This window comes from Podarcis liolepis, assembly GCF_965112155.1.
Source record: "Podarcis liolepis genome assembly, chromosome: 12".
NCBI lineage: Eukaryota > Metazoa > Chordata > Lepidosauria > Squamata > Lacertidae > Podarcis > Podarcis liolepis.
The window spans coordinates 22,201,526-22,223,351 of NC_139563.1; the positions used below are offsets into that span (position 1 = coordinate 22,201,526).

Genomic DNA, 21,826 nt, shown 5'->3' on the forward strand with positions numbered 1-21,826 from the left:
TGCTCAACACACCTGTCTGGGCTACAGGGAAATTCATTTATCAGCAATCCTAGCTAAAACTAGATGTGAGGATTCATATACCTTGGGTTGAATGTGCTTCGGGTTGAGCTCGTTCGAGTTGCGCTCCGCGGCAACCCGGAAGTAACGGAGCACGTTATTTCTGGGTTTCGCCGCTTGTGCATGCGCAGACGCTCAAAATAACGTCATGCGCAGAAGCGGCGAAAAACGACACACATGTGCGCAGATGTGCCGTCGCTAGTTACGTTTGCTTCTAGATGCGAACGGAGCTCCAGAACGGATCCCGTTCGTATCCAGAGATACCACTGCATTAGCTAAAAATAAAATAATTTTATTCACATCCATGGAAGCTGCTGCAGGCAGCTAACTGCTGTAAATAAGATACTCATGTGTCATTTAGCAGTGTAGTGTAGGATTAGGCTCCATGATGCAAGAAACTGCTATGTGCAAAATTTGTAATCACAAGTAAGGAGAACTTGCAATCTTTCCAGAGTCCCCACTTAAACATGCTGAACGAAACATGACCCCACCCCCCAAAAAACAATGGAAAGTCTTTAGAAATGTAATATCTGCCCCAGTACTAATTCTAAACTACAGAATTACAGTTGTACCTTGGAAGTCGAACAGAATCCAGTCCGAAAGTCCGTTCGACTTCCAAAATGTTCGAAAACCAAAGCACGGCTTCTGATTGGCTGCAGGAAGCTCCTGCAGCCAATCGGAAGCCGCTGAAGCCCCATTGGATGTTCAGCTTCCAAAAATACTTCACAAACCAGAACACTCACTTCCGGGTGAGCGGTGTTCAGGAGGCAAAATGTTCGAGAACCAAGTTGTTCAAAAACCAATGTACGACTGCACAGGCTAAGAACATCCAGTGAAGAAAATACATCAAATCTGAAAGCAATTTGAATGTTTCAAAAATCTGATTTGTTGCCTTTTTCTCAGTTGAAATGAAGAGGGTGTGTGTGGGTGTGTGGGTGTGTGGGTGTGTGCGTGCCAGCATCCGCAGAAACCTAGCAGTCGATCTGCCTGGTCACTAGAATCTGGGTAAGAAAAACACAACCAACCATGAAAAGGAAACAAGGATCTTTAAAATGTCTGAAAAACAGTCACTAGGGGGCAGCAAGTGAGCAGTACTTGCCAATGTCCCAGGGAAAGAAGTTCAGTGCAATATATACGCTTCCTTTGCAGGGTAGAACTACACATTACACATGCCAGCTCAATTAATGCCCAACAGCTGTTTATCAGAGAGAAAAAGCAGCTTTGGGAAAGGAATTTGGAGCAGAGAAGGAGCAGCGCCAGTGTTTCTCCTGCTTCAGCTTCTCTCTGCTGCATTTTCATTCAAAGGGTTGGAAATGATCTGAAGGCACCCAAAGCCACCACCTTCCTGAAGATAAGCAGGTCTGGGGCTTGCCAGTGCCTGGATGGGAATCACTGGTATCTCACCTTAGGGTTTCTTTTATGTAAAAGAGAGACAGACAGACAGACAGACAGACAAGGAATACATCTTTCCAACTCTGCACAAATCTATCTGTGTTGCAACTGTAAGTTGATCAAGCTGCAAAACTACTTTGGGGATGGGAGAGAAGGAGAGGTTATGCCAGCCCATCTACCAGCTCATGAGCAGCCTGCATAGCCAGCTGTTGCAGCAAATTTCACAGGACTTTGAGGACTCTCCGAGAGGAATAGGCATGTTGGCCAAGAAAATGATGAGTGATGCTTTGCCACTCAAATAATGTGTGCTTGTATTGCCGCCTAAGCTGATTTAATCCTATCAGAAGTCAAAGGAGCGTAATCAGCTTAAATACAAGCATTTCGGTTTAATTTCAGTGATTCGTTTGAGATACGCACGAATACAATTGCTGCAAGCAAGCTTTTGGTCCACAAGGGGGGTCTCCAAAATGAATTAAAAATGCTTTATATTATTTTAAAGAAAAGATGTACGAGAATTTCACACGCTGCGGCAGTAAAATACTGTAAAACTAGAACAACCCAGAGCTGAAACCTATAGAAAATGTTTTGACACAGGCACACACAGCACTTCTTGGAGCAAAAATTTATGGATGCAGAGGAGTATGTGATAGTTGGAGTAGCCAGTCAAATACAAGAAGCAAAGATGCAGTCACTTAACACTTTTCCATTTGCACTGTTCCTGCCCAACTACTATGTTGTCTCATTGTGGGAATCACCAGCTATATTACTATTGCTTAACATATATTTAGTGCCTGTGGTATTTTAGGGTCTCTATAGAACACAGACGTTCTTGCACAAAAAAGAAGGATGAGGTTAGAGTTGAGAGTGGGAGAAAGAGAAAAGATGCGTAGAGGAAGGTTAAGGCTCAGAAGAGGTGCAACTATGGCAGCGCAAGAATACTTCACCTTTTAATTTCAAAGCTGGGCAAATGAGTAACACACACGAGAAATTAGATATGTACCAGGACACTTCAAGCAACCAGAGGCCATGACCTGTGCTTGCAAGCTAAGAGATCCTTATGCACAGGAACCAATGTAATTGCAAGTGTTGATGATTCTTTTGTGTGGGGTAGTTGTAGCTCAGGGTTCCCAGATGTAGGTGGACTACAACTTCCATCATCCACAGTCAGCTTAGTCAGTGGTCAAGGATGATGGGGGTTGTAGTCCACCAACATCTGGGGACCCGAGGTTGAAGAACACTGTATAGCTTAGTAAGATTTTAAAATCATTCGAAATAGCTTAAACTGTCATTAACTGATTCAGATAATGGCAAGACACCTGTGGACTCCAGAATCACATGCCTTCAAAGAAGCTAGTAGGATCCTGTGCTATCCCTGGAAATGGCAAAAATGACACAATTTCTAAAGCACTAGGATTGAAAGTGTCAGACAGAAGCTGATAATAAAATCACCCTTGAAAACAGAGAAGCCATTCTGCAGATGCAGCATTCTGTAAATTGTGAGGAGTAATAAAAACAATTAATTTGCTAATGAGTAACTAACAAAATGTACACTGAAGAATTATTTGGACAGGGGATTGATTTTTCTGCAGTTTAATCAGCAAGGGTATCCGTCACCTTCACAGAAAGGTAGTTTAAGCTGATGGCCAAGTCAATAGCAAGAAATCAATTAAAATATATCAAGAAATGTCTTGTTGTAAACTCTTGGGCTGCTGTCCAAAGCTCACTTAATCAGGGAGTTAGTCCCATTGAAAACCTGTTTAGTTTTGTTGAGATTTTGCTTGTTTTTATTTTATAAACACAAATACAGAACGAATTTGGTGGTTTTGTTATGTTGCTTAGGCTTGAAGGACTTCTTCATGCAGAGTCTAGTTAAGCTATGGAACTCAGTCCCCCTGCAGCAGTGATAGCCCTCAACTCAGATGGCTTCAAAAGAGGATTAGACAAATTTGTGGAGGAGAGGGATTTCAATAGCTACTAGGCCTTGATGACTACACACTCCCTCCACAAGCTGGAAGCAGTAATGGTTCTCAATACCAGTGGCTGGAAACTGCAGGATGGAAGAGGGCCGAGGGTTTCTCACCAGCATCAGGACAAAGATGGGTCACTGAGCTCACCCAACAGGCTCTTCTTATGTTTTCTTTCTTTTTCTTTTTTAAAAAGTGCTATTGCAATTGTGCTTCATGTTCACTGTGAGTGGCAACTTGCCCAAGGCTGGACTTCAGAGATGAGAATGCATCTTTGCCTCAGGTTTCCCCCACATCTGAACCTGTGCTCTAACCACTACACCTCTCCCCTCCACCCCTGATCCATCTCCTATTAAGGGCTGCAAATCATGCAGGCTGGTGGTCTGGATGCATCCCACATGTCTAAATCAGTCAAGCCAAAATCAACTGGGAAATCGCTTGAGAGCTACACACATTGGACAAGAGCCCATGCATGTGAAAGTATTTTTTACTTGAGCATTAAATATAAACCCTGATCCTAACCCTTGGGAAATCTGTATGGCTGTAGGCCATGGCAATGTGTGGTATTCAGTCCCAAGGAACTGTGAGTAAGACTTCAGCCTGAAAGAGTTAAAAATACATGTTTGATTCTTATATATTTTGTGTATATAGAATAACTCCATTCATCTCTCTGTCCAATACATTTTGTTTAAGAAAACTGTCCTAAAATGTTATCAAATGTTAATTGCACATGTTTAAGAATGGGTTTTATTGGGGGTTTTTTTTAAAAAGATTTTTTTTGTATTTTACCTTATTTTTATATTGTTCTTATACAGAGGCAGAAAACAGCTATTGGAATTAGTATTGGAATTGGGAAGCCTAGGACTTGCCGATCAGAAGGTCGGCGCTTTGAATCCCCACGACGGGGTGAGCTCCCACAGTCCCTGCTCCTGCCAACCTAGCAGTTCGAAAGCACGCTAAAGTGCAAGTAGATAAATAGGTACCGCTCCTGTGGGAAGGTAAACGGCATTTCCGTGCGCTGCCTAGGTTCGCCAGAAGCGGCTTAGTCATGCTGGCCACAGGACCCGGAAGCTGTACGCTGGCTCCCTCGGCCAATAAAGCAAGATGAGCACCGCAACCCCAGAGTCGGCCACAGCTAGACCTAATGGTCAGGGGTCCCTTTACCTTTACCTGTTTAACTATTGGTCGCCTTGTCCTCCATGAATTTGTCCAATCTCTTTTTGAAGACATCTAAGTTGGTGGCCACCATTAACAAGGTGCTGCATCTCTTTTACATTCCTGTATCCTTCCAACATTCTACTTCACTGCATGTCCAAGAATTCTAGGGCTGCGAGGGAGAAAAACTTTCCTCCACCCACTTTATTAGTGCTGTGCATAGGCTTATAAACTTCCATCATGTCACCTCCTACTCGGCTTTTCTCTGAACTAAAAAGTCCCAAGTGCTGAAACCTTTCCTCATAAGGGAGTAGCTCTGGATGGCATTTCACATGCATCTTCTCTGAACAGCCCCACTTCAAAAGACAAGGAGGGACAAGTCCCTTTCACCTACCATAAGCTCTTCACAATTTTCTCCTCTTCGTGTAGGTATTTCTGCCTTTCTTGCTCCACCAGGTGGCGCTGCCGCTGCACAGGATCTTCCAGCCTCTTTGCTCTTTCCATCACCTTGCCGTTGATTTCCAGCTCCGCTTTCTTCACCATGGCCCTTAGCGCCTCCTGGTTGTGCAGCTGTTACACAAAAGAAATCAACTTCAATTTTCCCTGCCTGACTAACATCCCTAGGATCTGAATACATCATATTGCTCAGAAGTTGGGTTTGGATAAAGAATCCTGCAGCTGAATGCACTTTTCTCCCCTCTCCGTTTTTTAAAAGAAAACAATAAAATCTTCTCTCTCCAATTTCACACACAAATAAATGTTATTTCAAGGAGAAGGCAGAAGCTGAAGGGGTGGGGGGAAGTACAAACTGTTGGCTTATGCGCCATGCACCTGACTTCGTGTTCAGTTCCATCAGAACTTCAGCACGATTTCACATGCCTTTAATGTGGGCTCTTTAATGTGGCAGTGTCTGGCACAACTACAAACCACCAGAAGCGATTCCACTGCCCTTTGCAATCCAGCAACACTGAGCAGCTGCTCTTCCAGAAGACGGCATAAACAGATCGTTCTGTTCTAGTGACTCTTCTTCTCAAATGGTTTCATCACAACACGGAAAAGTGCATGACAAAATCCGGCTGTTGCCTTTCAATTCAAAACTCCTTAGATAGGGAGAAAGGTTGGAGGTTGGGGCAGGTTGGGAAGAAAACAGAGAGAAGTTGGCAGGAGCAATGTCATCTCCGCCTGCCGCCACTGCAGCATCAAGCCAGCCTGCTGGAACACCCACCTAGCCCAGCCAATGGTGCCGTAAGGGGTAGGAATTTAGGGCTGATATACAAGGCCCTCTCAGCAGAATGTGGAGGGGGAGGTCCAAACACAACAGCGCTGGTTTAACCCAAGGTAAAGTAAGTAGTGGGGACATGGGTGGCGTTGTGGGTTAAACCACAGAGCCTAGGACTTGCTGATCAGAAAGTCAGCGGTTCGAATCCCCACGACAGGGTGATCTCCCATTGCTCGGTCCCTGCTCCTGCCAACCTAGCAGTTCAAAAGCACATCAAAGTGCAAGTAGATAAATAGGTACCACTCTGGCGGGAAGGTAAATGGTGTTTCCGTGTGCTGCTCTGGTTTGCCAGAAGTGGCTTAGTCATGCTGACCACATGACCCAGAAGCTGTATGCCGGCTCCCTCAGCCAATAAAGCGAGATGAGTGCCACAACCCCAGAGTCGGCTACGACTGGACCTAATGGTCAGGGGCCTATTTACCTTTTAAAGTAAGTAGTAAAGGCTGCATTTGGCCCCAGGGCCCAAAGTTCCCCACTCCTGGCCTAAAACAACCCAACCGCACCACTTCGTCCAGTATCCTGAGGCCTAAACCACAAGGCCTAAACCACATTCCTCCAGGAAGTCCAGAAGCACAAGATAAACAGACTGTCCACACTGCTGTTCCCTAGAAAATGGTGCACCCAAACATGGGGTCCCTTCTAGCCATCCAAACTTGTTTGCTACCCTTTGATAGATTGGCCCTCCATTAATTTGCCTCGTTTCCTTTCAAGGCCCTCTTAACGAGTGGCCCTCTCTGTATCCTGTTGCAGCAAGCTCCATAGTCAATTCAACAACAAGATTTGTTCACAAAGGGACGTATAATTTACAGGCGGAAACCCAAATAGAGGTACAAGGGGGGTCTGTGGAGGCCTTCACAGCACACTCTTTCTGGTCTCTGGAAGTCGATGTCATAGAGCTACAGATAAGACTCAAGGGCTGGCCGATAGTGAAGATGTCAACCCACAGAAAGGAGCTCTTTTTGCTGATCTGCAGAAAATTTCAATTAGCTTTTGTGTGCGAAGAAACACTTCCTTTCTCCTGTCCTGAATCTACTGCCAATCAATTGCACGGGGTGACCTTGAGGTCTCGCATTACAAGAGGGAGGGGGTGGGGGAAAGCACCTTCTACCTGCTTTCAGCAAAGTGTTCGGAGGGTGGCTACATGCAGGAACCCTGCAGCCTCATCCACAGTTTAAGTGAAGTTGGGCACTGGGACAGAGCTCCAAAACCTGGTGCCTTGTGTGCATGTGGGTGGGTGGCCCACTTGAAGCTGGCACACTAAATGCTAAATGACACAGGTGCCGCTGCTTTTTATCCAAAACATTCTAGCAAGCAGGACATACTTCTGGATTTTACACGCAGCCATGATGTCAACTGGCCCAGTGGCCAAATTAAAGGGGGCAGGCTGCCCCTGTGGCTTTCCTGGTTGGTTAAATAAGTCAAGCCTAGGCCGGGCACATGGGACTTGGGGACGCTTCCCAGCCAAAGGGCAATCAGTTGGGGGCAGCAATTTGCCCATGATGAGTGGAGCCAAAGACAAATGTCTTTGAGGCAACAGATGTGCAAAAGCAAAAGTCACAACAGGATATATTCCGGCCATGTGGAAAATCAGGGGTTTCTACACACACACACACACACACACACACACAAACACAAACACACACACACACACACACACACACACTCTCCTCCCCATTCAGGCAAGCACAGGTGTCCTCACAATGACACAGTGGTTAGATGTTGGGCCCCTGCATGCATAAGTGGAGAGCACCCTCTAAATGCCTATTACCCCCTGCTCTCCAGCTCTCTCTCCCACCCTCTCTCCCCACACAACTCTCCTTTCAACTAGAGTTGAAGCTCTGGGGCCGGCTGGAGGATGCGTGGGAAACTGGCTGCGGCTGCTGCACTACTGTGGGTCAGCTGTTAGGCAGGGAGGCTGAGCAGCCTAAACAAAGCCCCACTGCGCTTCAGGTCTCTTTGGGGCTTCCTCTGCCCTCGCTGCCGCCCTCTTCAGGCTCAGAGGAAGATCTCCTCATGAACCACAAGGACTCTCTAGCTCTCTCCCACCATGGTATGATTCTATTTATTTCCCACCATGTGTGGAAGTAGAACACGCATATTACAGTATTACAATTCAAGCGCAAACCAGCTATCTAGCACTCTTGGTTGAAAAGAACTGTAGAGCCTTCACGCTGGTGCACTTAAAAGCTCTCCCTTCAGCAGTCCTGGAGGAAAGATGCATAAACACCTCTAACCAGGAGCGCAAGTGCTCCTGTGACTCTGGAGAGGCCGAGTTGCTGACCCATGACCTCCTACGCTGCTCCTTTTATCCTGACTTGCATAAAACATTTGCTGAACCCTTCTTATCAAATCTGCCAGGACAATGAGGTAGAGATTCTTCAAAACCCATTATCAGTAAGGCCAGTGTTACTAAGCAAGCGTACGGCCTGACCACAAAACTGGTAAGAACCAGTTTAGGAGGAGCCAAAAGGAGCCTTCATACAACCCCTTCTTCTGAGTGTTAACAGAAACCGGCAATTTGCCAAAGGACTTCAGTCTGCATATCAGAAATTTCGACCTGTAGGCAGCTGGTCAGAGAGTGTGGCTGAAGTATTGCTACTAGACGGTTTCATTCAGTCTGAATTTTAAAGTCAGCTGGACTGATTCACATTTTCTGGACTACCACATGAATTGGAATGCAGTTCCCATTTGGTTTTTGCACTTTTCCATAATTTGCAATTACTTCCGTGGCTCGAGGAAGTGTACCAAAATGCTCATATACAATGCACGTTTTACGGGGGGAAATGCACAAGAAATGCACACCCAGCCTACGTTGCATCAGAGCTGCTGCTAGAATGTTGCTGCCATTGTAAATGAGCTCTGAAAGAGCTTTAAGATCAAGAGTGCAAGTCTGACTGGCATGAGATTCCACATGCCTGAATGACTGCTTTCATTTTTCATTACAACCCACGTAAAGTGCTTATTGCTTTTTGGGGTGGGGGAGGTCTCAGTGGATATCAAGTGTGGTTTTTATTTTACTTTTCGGTTTACAGAACTTAAGATGCGACCTGCAGGGACGATCACAGCTTAGTGCCAAGTGAATGAGCTGTGTATGCCACAGGTCTCACGTTCCATCCCTGGCAACTCTAGCCAAGAAGCATTTCTGGTCCAGCTCAGGATAAGGAAGCTTTGGATGTTATAAATCTAAACTGGCACCTTCAGCGCTGGTAAGGCACCCATCCACTCTTTAGCACCAATTTAAAAACAAAGAGCTGGTTTTTCAATCTGTATGAAATTTCGGTTGCACACCTATCCACATCTCTTACGCCCACACAAAATGATTTTGTTATTTATTTATTTTAGGATTACTAGAGGCTGGATTTATCTGGACGCTCCTATTTCTCTTCTGCACACAGTCAAAGGCATAGCCACATTGCTGAACATCAGTTTATAAATTAAAAGTGACTTCCCAAATAGGATTTGCTGTTCTAAGCCTTGAATTTTTCATATGATTGAATTATCTAATTACTCTGCTTTCGTGGCCAGGCGCATGATTTCATGCTCCTTTTTTTTGCCTTTTATATAACAATCAAAAGTGAGTGCATTGCTAATCCAGTTCATTATATTTCTTGGGGAGTTGCATATACCACTGATCAGTCAACAAATTGGCTGGGGACAAGCAGTGGCTCTGTTCCTACACCTTCATATTGTTATGGGTTTGTAGGGGGCAAGGATCCCCTAAAATGTCTGGGTGCCGGCTTCTCCCCATAGGTTCTGAAATTAGTAAATGTGGGGGGTTTGAAGCCAAGTGTGACTAGACATACACCTGACGTTTCAGAGGGGGAAATTATAGCCACTAGAGTAGAGGGAGCCAGTATTGCTATCTAAGGCCTCTTCCTACAGAATTCCCCATCAGATGCATGGGCTGGAAACCCAAAGTTTTATTCTTGCCCCTGCAGGGTCCAAACGATGCCATTCTGACAACAAAACTATTAAGAGACACAGCTCCAGATATCTCAGCAGCTATCTAGGCTCAACAGTATACAGACGCACTTCTTTAAAAATAGCTAGAAAATGATGAACTGGATCCAACTGATGGCTCAACCGCATGCATGATGTGGCAGCACCCTGGCAACTATTAGGCAATAAATAGTTTCCCCATGAGCAGACGGCAGAGAGGCAGAATTAAGTTGGGTCATGCTTCCAAGATTAATCCTTCCATCTCCACACAAAGGTCCAGCATGGTGAAAAGTAACCGCACCTGTATGGAGCGCCCCAGTTCCTTATGCTTCAGATGAGTAAACTGAATAGTGGCAGTGGGGTTAAGAAAAAGTCCCTACCTCTGCAGAGCACTATGACAACTGGATGGTGGGGGGGATTGAGGGAAGAGAGAAAAGGGACGGTTGACTGATATAGGCAGAAGTATGCTTCTGTATGTCCAACACTGTGCCAAATCATAGCTTAAACAAAAGATACACATGAGGAAAAATATTTTCCTTCATTTGATTAACAGGTTTTGTTCTAAAGAGTTAGAATCAGGGGTCAGCAAACTTTTTCAGCAGGGGGTCGGTCCACTGTCCCTCAGACCTTGTGGTGGGGGACGACTATTTTTTTTGGGGGGGGGGGGATGAACAAATTCCTATGCCCCACAAATAACCCAGAAATGCATTTTAAATAAAAGCACACATTCTACTCATGTAAAAACACACTGATTCCCGGACCGTCTGTGGGCTGGATTTAGAAGGCGATTGGGGCGGATCTAGCCCCCGGGCCTTAGTTTGCCTACTCATGAGTTGGATTAATCCAGGAAGGAATGATAAATCTACTATAATCCATGATAGCTAAATGCAGCTTCCATGTATAACAGATGACTCTCCTCCATCCAAATATTTATGCCCTACTTTTGAGCATCCTAGGGACCCCTGTCTGAATGTTGTTTGAAAAAGGAACTACATTTTTATTAACCCTCTATACTTACTAAAACCTTCCAAATACCAACATCTGCTACTTGGTTTAGTGTCCAGAGTGGCTGGAGAAACCCAGCCAGATGGGAGGGTTATAAATTATTATTATTATTATTATTATTATTATTATTATTATTATTATTATTAGGAATGGGTGGGGTAGATTTTAAATCAACCTACCGGTCAGATATATATCCATATCAGTGTTGGGTGACCTGTGGCCCTCCAGTTGTTGCTAGACTTTGCTTCCCAGCAGCCCCAGCCAGCAAGGGTCAAAGATCAGGGTCATGGGGAGTCAGGGTCCAACAACATCTAGAGGGCCACATGTTTCATATGTTTAATATATCAACAAAACATTTCAGACAAACTGGACTCAGAATAACAAAAGCTGATTTGGAACATAAACACTCAATTCCATGGCTTTTGTTCTTCTGCTAGTTCCTTCCCTCTGTAACCGAAGTCTCTAAGTTGACACTTAGAGTGTAGAAGATATTAACGAGTTCACAATCTTATCAGGAAACCAGCTTCCAGGGGGCATCCATGTTAGCGTGTTGCAGCAAAAAAACTACATCAGGTCTTGCAGCACATTGGAAACTATCAAATTTATTGCACCGTCATAAATTTCATTGAGACTAATGCCACAATAAATCTGATAGTCCTTAAAGTGTCACAACAAGACACTCTGTTGCTTTAAAAGGGGGAAAGTGTCCATCGCAGGCACCTCTCCTCCTCCAAGCAAAAAAGGCCCAGTAATACCTGTAGTTGCCGCATCTGGTGCAGCTGGAGACGGAGATCCGACACGTTGCGTTTCATGTCAAAGAGGCTGACTTGCATGGCTGTGGAGCCGACCGGCATGACGCTGGCAGGGGCAGCTTCGATAGCTAGTAACGAGTTCTTCCCACTGGAGACATGAGCAGATCCTGAACATAAACAGCAGCAAACTGATTAATTAAGAGTGAAGCTTCAGTCACCTTTTCTCTCCTCTTCCTATCATAAAATGTTAAGGCTCCTATGGATCACTTAATTCACTCAACAATGCAAACGCAAGATCACAGATTGTTCCTATCGTGTCCTAGGCTGCCTCCCCTTTAACTCAGTAGTCGACTGATAGGATGGTAAAGAATAGGTGGTGTTAATAACTGAAGAAATAAGAGGAATCATCAAGTGATAACTGCTGTTCACTGTGTTCAAAACGAGTTCAAAACAAGACACGTGTTTTCCCTTATCCTTGTATATCTGACTGAACCTATCAGCAGCGCTCAAACTCACTCATGTATCCCTATAATTTTGTTCAGGATTTTCTACAAGCAGGTAGACAAACCTTGGTTACAGCTAGAAAGAGTTAAACCACGGGCCCAGGTTCAGATGACAGGCTAAGCCAAATCACAGCTTAGCTTAATGTAGAGCAGTAGCAAAACAAGCAGTGATATCCTTTTTGGGAGCCCACATAATTGCTCATTTATGCCACAGCATCATGGTTGGGCTTAGTGTTATGTGCAAACCTGGCCTCTTCCTCCAATGTAAACCATGGTTTTACTGTACACCTGAGATCTTAATTAGGGTTAAGGCAAGGAATATGGAGTGGAGCCTGCAAGCATCTTCATACTTCTCAAATACATGAATTCAATGCAAGCAAGGAGGGGGAAGAAGAAACAGGGCTAATATGTCTTAAATCTGCTGAAATGAAAAGTGACACACCTAGTTATCAACAGCTCCTCATCTTCAAAGCCCCATTTCCTCTCCCATCATCAGATATGATCTAGAATTGTCTGCTGCATGTGGGCAGCTACAATGGGATAACCTTTAACTTGGTTGCAACAGATTCCCTTTTTGACTGGTTAAGTCATGCCTCCATTTTGCAATCCAGGCATGAGGCTTAGCTATGCCCTTCAGTAGTAAGAATAATAATAATAAACCCTAAACATAGCATGGAATGGTGATAAACAGATTTATTTTTTACTGCCTCATGCTGCAGTTGCCTTGAAATTTTAACATCAATGAGATCACATATGGGCTTGATACCAACGCACAAAATCCTCGTGTTGCCTGCCTGTCGCTCAGCTGACGAGCTTCTGGAGGAGTTTCCCGTCCAGAAAGAGGAAAGGAGGGCAGGGAAAGACATCCTCGCCTGTTGCTCTGTGGCTAGTCACATGTTGCCAGCTGGCATTTGACCTAGACTGTGTTTTTTTCCAAGGGTATAAAAAGAATTAGCATCATCTTCCCAGGAGAGAAATAAAAATGGCAGATGCGCATTCCTTCACTGCCTACCACACCCATCTACCCATCTGTGCCTTCCTCCAAAAACATTTCAGCCCAGGCAGTGCTGAATTTGGAGAAGGGGGAAAAAGTACTGCATGAGCACAGGGCTGGATACATATCAATCACAGCAGCAAAGTGCAGAACATGCGTTGTAGAACACGACACTTTCACATAACCCCAAAGTTAAGCCCATTCTTCTCATGCTCAAGACGGTAGCTGGGGAGAGTGGGGAGTTTTCTCCAGGAAACGCAATCCAATTCCAAGTCTACAGCTACTGAGCTCATGTCTCTTCTTTGCACATTTAAACTTCTGCAACTGCCTTTCTTGAGAGGGCCCCACCCCCGGACAAAGAACAGGACACCATAAAAAAGCAGCAACACGTTTTCTGAAGCATTCCAAGGAATTCCGGCTTTCTGCAGAGTTCTGGAAAAGCAGTCCCATGAACCAGAACAAAACAATGAAACAGAAGTCCTGGAAGGCTGCAGGCTTCCTGTTTATTGTTAAGACAGGTTCATATGCTATATCCCTACAAGGGTAAGACTGCACCACTGGTTTTCTACAAGATCCGTCCTGAAAACAGCACAGAGAAGAGCTGGCGTGGTGGTTTTGCACCTCATCCCAAGCTCTATCATCAATTACTGTGAACAAAAACAGGAAAAGGGGAGCACTAAACAGGGATAAAGTTAGCATCTCATTAAAAGAAAAGATACAGATCTTCCCATGATTCATACAGACAAATGTTGTGTGATGCTAATGTCCTTCTTCCAGGCCACAGTTCATGAGCCTTTGTTAATGGAAATCTGCATTTTTTGTTTGAAGCTGAAGGCTGAATTTGCACAAATATTGTATACCCTTTCACCCATCCTCCACAGACTCTGCTAATTTTTCATGTAGAGCTTTGAAAGTGCTGCTGATCTGCAGTCTGGAGTCACTGCCATCAGCTGGTAGGCGGTGCCTTCCTGTAGGGATTGGCTACAGTGATGGAGCTCCTATAGGAAACTCAGTCGTGCGGCCAATGGAACTACATCTCTACCTCCCTATCATATACAACAAGTGGGTGTGGTTTGGGGGAAACAGCCTCACAGGCTAAACTGAGAACTGTGTTAGCTTGAATCTCACCAGTTCTGCATCCTGATTCAGAAACATACAAGCAGGGTCTATTGGAAACAAGCAGACTCCTTAAAAACAGCCAACGGACAGCGAATCATGCTTCAAATTCTGAAGAGAACCAGGACTCCAAGCTCTGGCAAAAAAAACCCCAATTCTCTTCTTTCTCCAAATCCAAACTGCAAAAACACTTTCCAGTGTAGAACTCCAGGCTAAATACAGCACCATCCTTGTTAGCAAAAGTGCATTCTAGCTGCCCCTCTGGTCCCTTTGCTTGGACTCGCATGGCTACTGCATCTTAAAGGCTGGAGCAAACAAGGACCATTCAAGCCCCTTTGTTAATTGCCTGCTCTCCCTTCAAGCAAAAGGAGCTTTCATAACACAAAGTGTCTTACCTGGCTTCTCAGCGCTGCTTTTACTAGTCACAGTTTTCACCATCTTCTCACTAAATGAAACAAAAAAATGGGGAAAGAATTATGCAAGCCCGGTTGTTGACAGCAAGCTAACTATCAATAAATCAGCTAGCAAGAATTTTGATTCTAATGACAACCTGAATTATCTGGAATACAGAATGGACTTTCATTGTTAAAAACTGGTAGGGTCTAGGATTGTTCATTTAATATACAGCTTTAAACATCCAGAGGAGCACTATGAGTTGTCCCCCGAGCCTCCAAATACTGATTTGGGCATTTAGTGCCACCAATCCCAAGCATGGAACCCCTGACCTCTGCAACAGAGGTTCTGCAGGCATCCTTACTATTAACCATCAGGTGTGTCTTGAAGACTTTTAAGCTGACAGACCTACTGAGTTTTTTACTTATTTTTTTATATGAGTCATTTTCTACAATTTTGTGTTGTTTCGTGGTATTTTATGTCACACACCGCCTTGATATTTTATGCCACTAGGCGGTTAATAAATACTTTGATCAATGATTGAAAACAAAACAGGGATAAATCTCCAAATGCATTTATTCACTTGACTGATTATAATGCCAAGAAGAAGAATGTCTCGAAATGTGTTGTGCATTTTATTCTCCTTGCTTAAACTCAACTTTTAATCCATTTTTAAAAAAATTAAAGCTGAAAAATAAAAATAACTGAGCAAAAATCCTGACCCAAAAGACGTCAGTGGCAAGCATTCCCCACAGCATCCTCCATGGGGTGCAAGATTCTCCCCTAAGAGTGCCTGGGCTTTTTGCCCCCTGTGGTGATCAATGAAATAATTACAGGGAAACAGATTTAATGAATTCTTTTGTTTTACCTAGAAGCCTCTTTGCTATTACTTGTATTTGGCCCTTTTAAAAGCGCAGACTGAACAAGACCAGTTAAACTGGCAATCTGTTTCTCCATTGCTTGCATCCTCTCTCTGTAAGACAAGAGAATCGTTTGTTAAAGCCAAATGTATTTAACTTTCAAGACTTGATTTCTTTTCTAGCTGAACGAGGACCACAAGATTAGAAAGGAAGACACCATGGAATTTGCTCAGTGCCTCCTGGCCATTAATTTTCATGTACCTTGTGTGAGAGGAAGACCAAACCACTACATCCTTTGTCAAAGTGCTGTACGGACTAAAACCAACATTCATTACAACAGTCACAGCTGCCCCTTATGATCTCTCTCCCTGCCTTTCATGATCTGAGCTAACTTCTCAGTTCCACCACTACATTCTGATCATCCTTTCTCTAGGCTACTGTAGCCTTTTTCTTAACAGGTCTTCTCTCCCTCCTGCTGTGTCTCTCTGCCCCCTCTCTCTGGAAGAACCGGAATCTTCTTCCTTGCGCTGTGTTCTTTGCAAGCGTCTGTACTGTCTGCCTGAGTTTTTCCACCACCGACTGCAAACTTCGGCTCTTTTAGAAAGTTCCTCGCCTTTTTACTTGTGGGCTGTACTTCTCTCAAACTCCTGTTACTCTCAACCTCCACTCCATAAGTAAACTCCTCTGGTTTGGGCTTCTTCAGTCCCTTTGTGCTACTCCTATCAACATGCAATGACATCCTCTATCCTCGGCACTGTGTCAGGATTGTCCTTCAGCAGGATCCAGCCCTTCAGCATGCTTGAGGGGCCAGCCCTGCTCCATGGACCAAAGGTTCTCCACCCGTGCACTAAACAAACAAACCAAGTCATCTTAACACCAAAGATCCATAGCAAATCAGGCCATTTCCTAACACCTATCATGACGTCTGGGTCAGCTCTGTTTTCTGGTCCAAATTAGAAGCATCCCCCCCCCCCCATCTCTAAACTGCCTTAGTATTGCCTGACTTTCTTTTCAACTTAATAGCAGCCAATTCTTGTTCCTTCTGCAGGTTTCCCATGAAAACCACTTATTGAATGACCCGGGCCTCCTCTTGTCTTCACCTCATTCGCCACCTGACTCTTTCTTATGGCACATTTGCTATCAGTCTCTGAACTCTCCCCTCTTTGGTCATTATTTTAGTTCCATTTAAAGTCGAAGACATTATCTGCTCTGTCACCAAATGGATCAAGATTTGTTTTTAACATTAATCCCCTTTGACAGATGCTTTTGAGCAAGTCCTACGAGGAAAAGTGATCCTTCCAAGTAGATGGGCAACTTGTACAATTGTGGATCTATTTATAGTGTGGGCTTATTCTATGGCTTAAAGTACAAAGGTTTACTGTGCAGCAGAACTGGTTATTTCAAAACCAAGCATCATATTAGGCATCTTATGTAGGCAGGCTTTCCACACACACCCCATAGCTCAGTAGCAGAGCATCAGTTTTGCATGCAGAAGATCACAGGTTCAATACCCATCATCTTCAGGTAGAAATGGAGGAGACACCTGCCTGAAAAACCTGGAGAGCTGTTGCTAGCCCATATGGACCACACTGAGCTGCATGGACCACTGGCCTGACTCAGGATAAGGCAGCTTTCCATAAGTTTCTATCCAACCCTTTTGCTTTTATCTCCTGCACTTGTCTGTTTTATTAGATTGTTTTTGATTTTTTTAAAACTGTATTTTATTTTTTGTTTCTAATTGTTTTCAGCTGCCTTGGGTGGCGTGTAGTCATCTCAAGGGCTGGGCATACGTTTTAAAAACATTTCTAAATACATAAATTAAATACGTCGAACCAAGCATTGAAATTATGCTGCTTTTGAAAATAGGAATGAAAGCAGGAAGGAACGGTTCAAGCAGTAGCTACAGTGGGCACTTAATATACAAAGTGAACGGGACTCATTTATTTGCTTCTGGGAGAGCCCAGAAATAACCTAATCACAGACTTATATGTGGATTAGAAAACAGTTAACCTTTGGATTGCACACTTCCCTGAATTTTGTGGCTCAAAAATGCAAAATAAAATGTGTCTGTTTACATCTGAAATGTGTACAAAAATGCATATTATAGGGGAAAGCATACAACAAAAAAGCCCCTTTTGTGTGCAGTGTGAGCCAAGTCAATCTAATGATCATGACCTACAAGACCCACCTTAGCTGGGGTTCCCCTTTGAAGGCTCCTTTCAGGTCAGCATGCAAGATCCACCTAGCTGAGAAGTGAGATTCTCTGAGGGCTAGGAGCAGAGATTTCTCTGGAATGCCTTTGCAAAACAGGACCACCTTAATCCACATTTTCAGGAAAGGGGTGTGAATCTTACTGCCTTGCTTCTGCTCAGGCCAAATCAGCAGGAATCATTTTAAAGAGCAGTACAAAGTCACACCGTTAGCATGACTGCCTTGCAAGGAAGCCTGAAGTTGGCGCGGGTGGTACAGAACAGCCAAAATAGCAAACCTGCACCCTCCCCCAAGGAGGTTTCTTCTCCCAGCCGTGAATTTCACACACTCATCAAGCTGCACAGTGACCTAGCAAAGCAGAAGGAGTCTTGCACACTTTCCAGATTTTCTGGGCAGAGTTGTTATTCTGTTCCAAGACTATCTTCCTTCTCTGACTGTCCAAAATAAAGTCTAAAAGAAGCACAATGGATACAAGCCCATGTCCCTCTGGAGTCCAATAACAGAGTACTGTGATACTTCCTTTTGTACAGGCAGAACGCTCTTCTTATTGTTCATTTGAAGCTCTGTGTGAAACAAGCCTTGTCCTGTCTTACAACTAGCCTGAGGTCATTCAGAACAGGGCATTAGTACACGCTCCTAAATTGATCTCTACCTCTCACTCTGAAATTATCTGAGCACTGCTTATACATTTTCCCCCTCTCCCAGAGGCACCTTTTTTTACTTTCACATTGAAGAGGTGACACATCATCATCATCATCATCATCATCATGCCTGGTGCAAGCATAAACCAGAATGCCAGTCATAAAAATCTTCCATTCAAGTTCATCTGCTTCATTAGTCTACGTGTGCATTAAATATAGACAGATGATGTACCTTAGGGTGAGCAACTTGGAGGAGTAGCACTCTCACACATATATTATTAAGGAAGAGTTCCAATTATTTTATACTATAATGAAAACTAAATTGAAGCTCTCTCAGAAAAAGAGCGAGAGCGAGAGCGAGAGAGAGAGAGAGAGAGAGAGAACAGACACATAGCTCAGGGGTGGAGGACCACGTTTTGCAAGCTGAAGATCATGCTAAAGATGGAGCAGAATTTTGGAACTGGGGAGGGCAGTCCTAAATGAATTCCTCCAGTTCTGAAAAGCTGAAGCTATTACAAGCAGAGCCAAACTCTCTCCTGAACCTCAGCTCAACTTGTAATTAAATCTTTGGGTTCACATCTTCTCCATTCCCCTACTCCTTCACACTTGGGAAAGGGTCAAATAAATAGCTCCCACCTTCTCTCTTTAGAACTAACCACAGTTACCCGTGACATCCAAACTCAGGGAACTGTGGTTTGTTCTATAGCTAGTTAACTAAACCAAGCCCTGAGTACAGACCTCTTCTTTGCTTCACTTGAAATAACTATTCTCTTCTAGAACCAGGTAAAGACCACCACCAAGGGATAAATCATGCAAGGGAGGCATCTGCCTGCCAGATTGAATGGCTAGCCTGGAAATCTGTGGCTAAGTCAGAATTAGCTCACTAGTTTGGGACCGCTTTGCATTTGCTATTTTAAACTGCTACAAACCAAATTGCTTTTATGGTTTTAAAGTTAAGACTTCAGAGGCATGGTAAACATTTCCGAGGTTAGACAACAGACTAATCTGTGGAAATGGTTTTTCGCTTTCCGAAGAAGCTTCTTAAATGGTCCCATAGCCACAGAAAGTTCTTTTTCTAAAAAGAAAAAGAAAAAGAAAAAGCAGGAAGGTGGTTGCATAATTTTACTAATGTGCTCAATATTGCATCTGAACCACAGGCTTGCGCTCTCTCTCTCGCTCTCTCTATATATATATATATATTCAGAAGCACCATTATGAAAATGGTCTATTTATCACTGTCAGTTTTACAAGAATAAGCCACTCTTGGTCCTAAAGTGAGCATTTAGGAGGCTTACTTAAAGGCTGTGCAGCAGCTTACAAAGTAATAGCATATTCGACTTCTGGGACCTGTGGGGGGAGGAATTTGTGGTTAGGAATGAGGCACGGCTGGACAAGTGACTGTTGCTGGAGACACAAGCTGTTATGATGGCTGTTTCTAGATTAAATGCATGACGTATTTACAGCTCAAAAGCAATTATCTCTACCTCATATAATCATTACCGGCACAATAAATTCTTATTCATGATGTAAGAAATATGGAATTAGCTACTAGGCAAGGAAAGTGGCAGTCACCCTGATGGTCAAACTGGGAGCAATGCAGATCCCTACTGCCTGCCACCAGGGCTACTGGTCAGAGGGCAGGACCTGCTGGTTTTATCAAGTTTGTACCCTATTAGTATAACTCATATATTTCTAAGTCCAGCTTGTTCTCTCTCTCTCTCTCTCCTTCCTTTTATTTATTTGCTTTTAGCACTAAGAAAGGCACAAGCTTGTGCACAATAAACAACATATTATTTACTTAACAAGATAATAGGATGGATCCAGACTTAGTCATACTTAGTTCCCATGTTTAGGGAAGTTTTTAATGTTTGAAGTTTTATTCTGTTTAATATTTTGTTGGGAGCTGCCCAGAGTGGCCGGGGAAACCCAGCCAGATGGGCAGGCTATAAATAAAGTAGTAGTGGTAGTAGTAGTAGTAGTAGTAGTAGTAATAGTAGTAGTAGTGAACCCATCAAAATCTATGGCACTTAAGTTAATCATCAATAACTTCAGTCCCACTGACTTCAGTGGGTCTATTCTAAGTCAGAATCCAACCCGGTAAACAGGGTCACAAGTGTATCTCCTCTATATCACATAGCCATATATAAGCACGTCAAGGACAAAGGACGCATAGAGTTGAAAAACTGCCAAGGGTTTTCCCTAGAAGTGGACAAGATGCATCCATTGAATGCACCCCTATAGATTGCCAATAGGCAGGATGAGCAAATATGGGCCACAGAGGAAGGGCTCCCATTTCTCATTTGGGTCTTTTGAAGCTGCCACACAAGACTAAGAGGCCACAGTGACGAAGGACGCGGGAGAGACTCAAATCTTACCTGTCCTTCAGCTGTCACATGACACACACTCATCCAGACAAAAGCCATATCATCTTGCTCTGCCTTACCTGGTCTCATTCTCTTTGGGTATCACTGCTGATCCATAGCCAAAAGCTTTCTTGTCAGGTACCGAAGGGACTACCTCAGCCATGCCGGGTAAGCCCATGACATTTCGTGGTTTTGCTTCTACGAACACAGGTGTCCCTGGGTCTTTCTTAAGGGACTGGCGACCTGGAGACGACCTCTCAAGGTGAATGGTGTGAGGAGACACTTGGGAGTTGTGATGGGCATGAATGTCTACCATCCGAACATCAGCTACTCTGTGAGGGGAGGCAGGAGGAGTTTTGGAGCCCAGAGTCGGCAAGTGGCTGTCAGGGTACTTCCTTGATTTTTGCCGGTACAGCGACTGCTCCATGATCTCAGGCTGCATAGGAGGGTTACAGTAAGTGCTTGAAGACCTCATGGTGCTACGATGGTAAGCAATGATGTGGTCAGGAACGTCCAGAGGGTGCCCTGCATGTGAACCTGCGATGCTCATCCTGCCCTCGTGGTACAAGTAAGGGTCGGCGTACAGCCCCTCGTTCCGAAAAAGAGTAAGAGTTTTGCTGCCCATGTCCTCGTCAGGCTTCACATCCCTTCTTTCCAAAATGGCACTGGGGCTCGGTGAGATGGATCTCGAGGCTGGCATGTTTGAGAGCCTGTCCCTGGGAATGGTGGCATTGCCAGGGCCGCCGACTGGCCTGGCAGTGCCATAGGGGATCCTGGATGGGGAAGGAGGCATGGAGTGGGGCACTGGCGTAGCCGGTGGAGAGATTGGCAGTGCATGAGGGGGATGCGCAGTGGATCCTGGCCGAGAAGAATTCGAGAAGATTTCTCTCTGCATCTGTAACACAAAGAAATCCACTTAAGAGGCATGCTTCTGGGTTATCCTAGGCAAGGATGCAGTGACACAAAATTAAAAATAAAATTTCGAAAGTGAAAATCCTTACCTATACTTTATCTAACTCTAGAGGTATAGGCAGAATAACATACAATATTCAACAATACTAAAGAGCCTTCCCCAGATGAGAGATCATTATTTGTATACACACACACTAATTCATAATTATCCCCAGTGCTTTTTTTCCTAGATGGAGTGTGGTTCTGGTACCTCACAGATGGGCACCATTGCGGGCCAGCAACTTACTTTA

At 44.2% G+C, this 21,826-nt stretch overlaps 1 protein-coding gene across 5 annotated transcripts in view; it reads right to left on the reverse strand.

The window, feature by feature from the left end:
* The window catches only part of KIAA1217, a 358,790-nt gene that overhangs the window by 14,295 nt on the left and 322,669 nt on the right, over window positions 1-21,826 (reverse strand). For 4 of the 5 annotated variants that reach the window (XM_083467359.1, XM_083467360.1, XM_083467362.1 and 1 more), the window contains 5 exons: window positions 20,705-21,519; window positions 15,418-15,522; window positions 14,552-14,601; window positions 11,547-11,710; window positions 4,963-5,138 (listed from right to left, as the gene is read on the reverse strand). In XM_083467359.1, the coding sequence (XP_083323485.1) occupies window positions 4,963-5,138; window positions 11,547-11,710; window positions 14,552-14,601; window positions 15,418-15,522; window positions 20,705-21,519 (1,310 nt within the window). The remainder of the gene's footprint in view (window positions 1-4,962; window positions 5,139-11,546; window positions 11,711-14,551; window positions 14,602-15,417; window positions 15,523-20,704; window positions 21,520-21,826) is intronic. The other variant, XM_083467361.1, reaches the window with a different exon arrangement.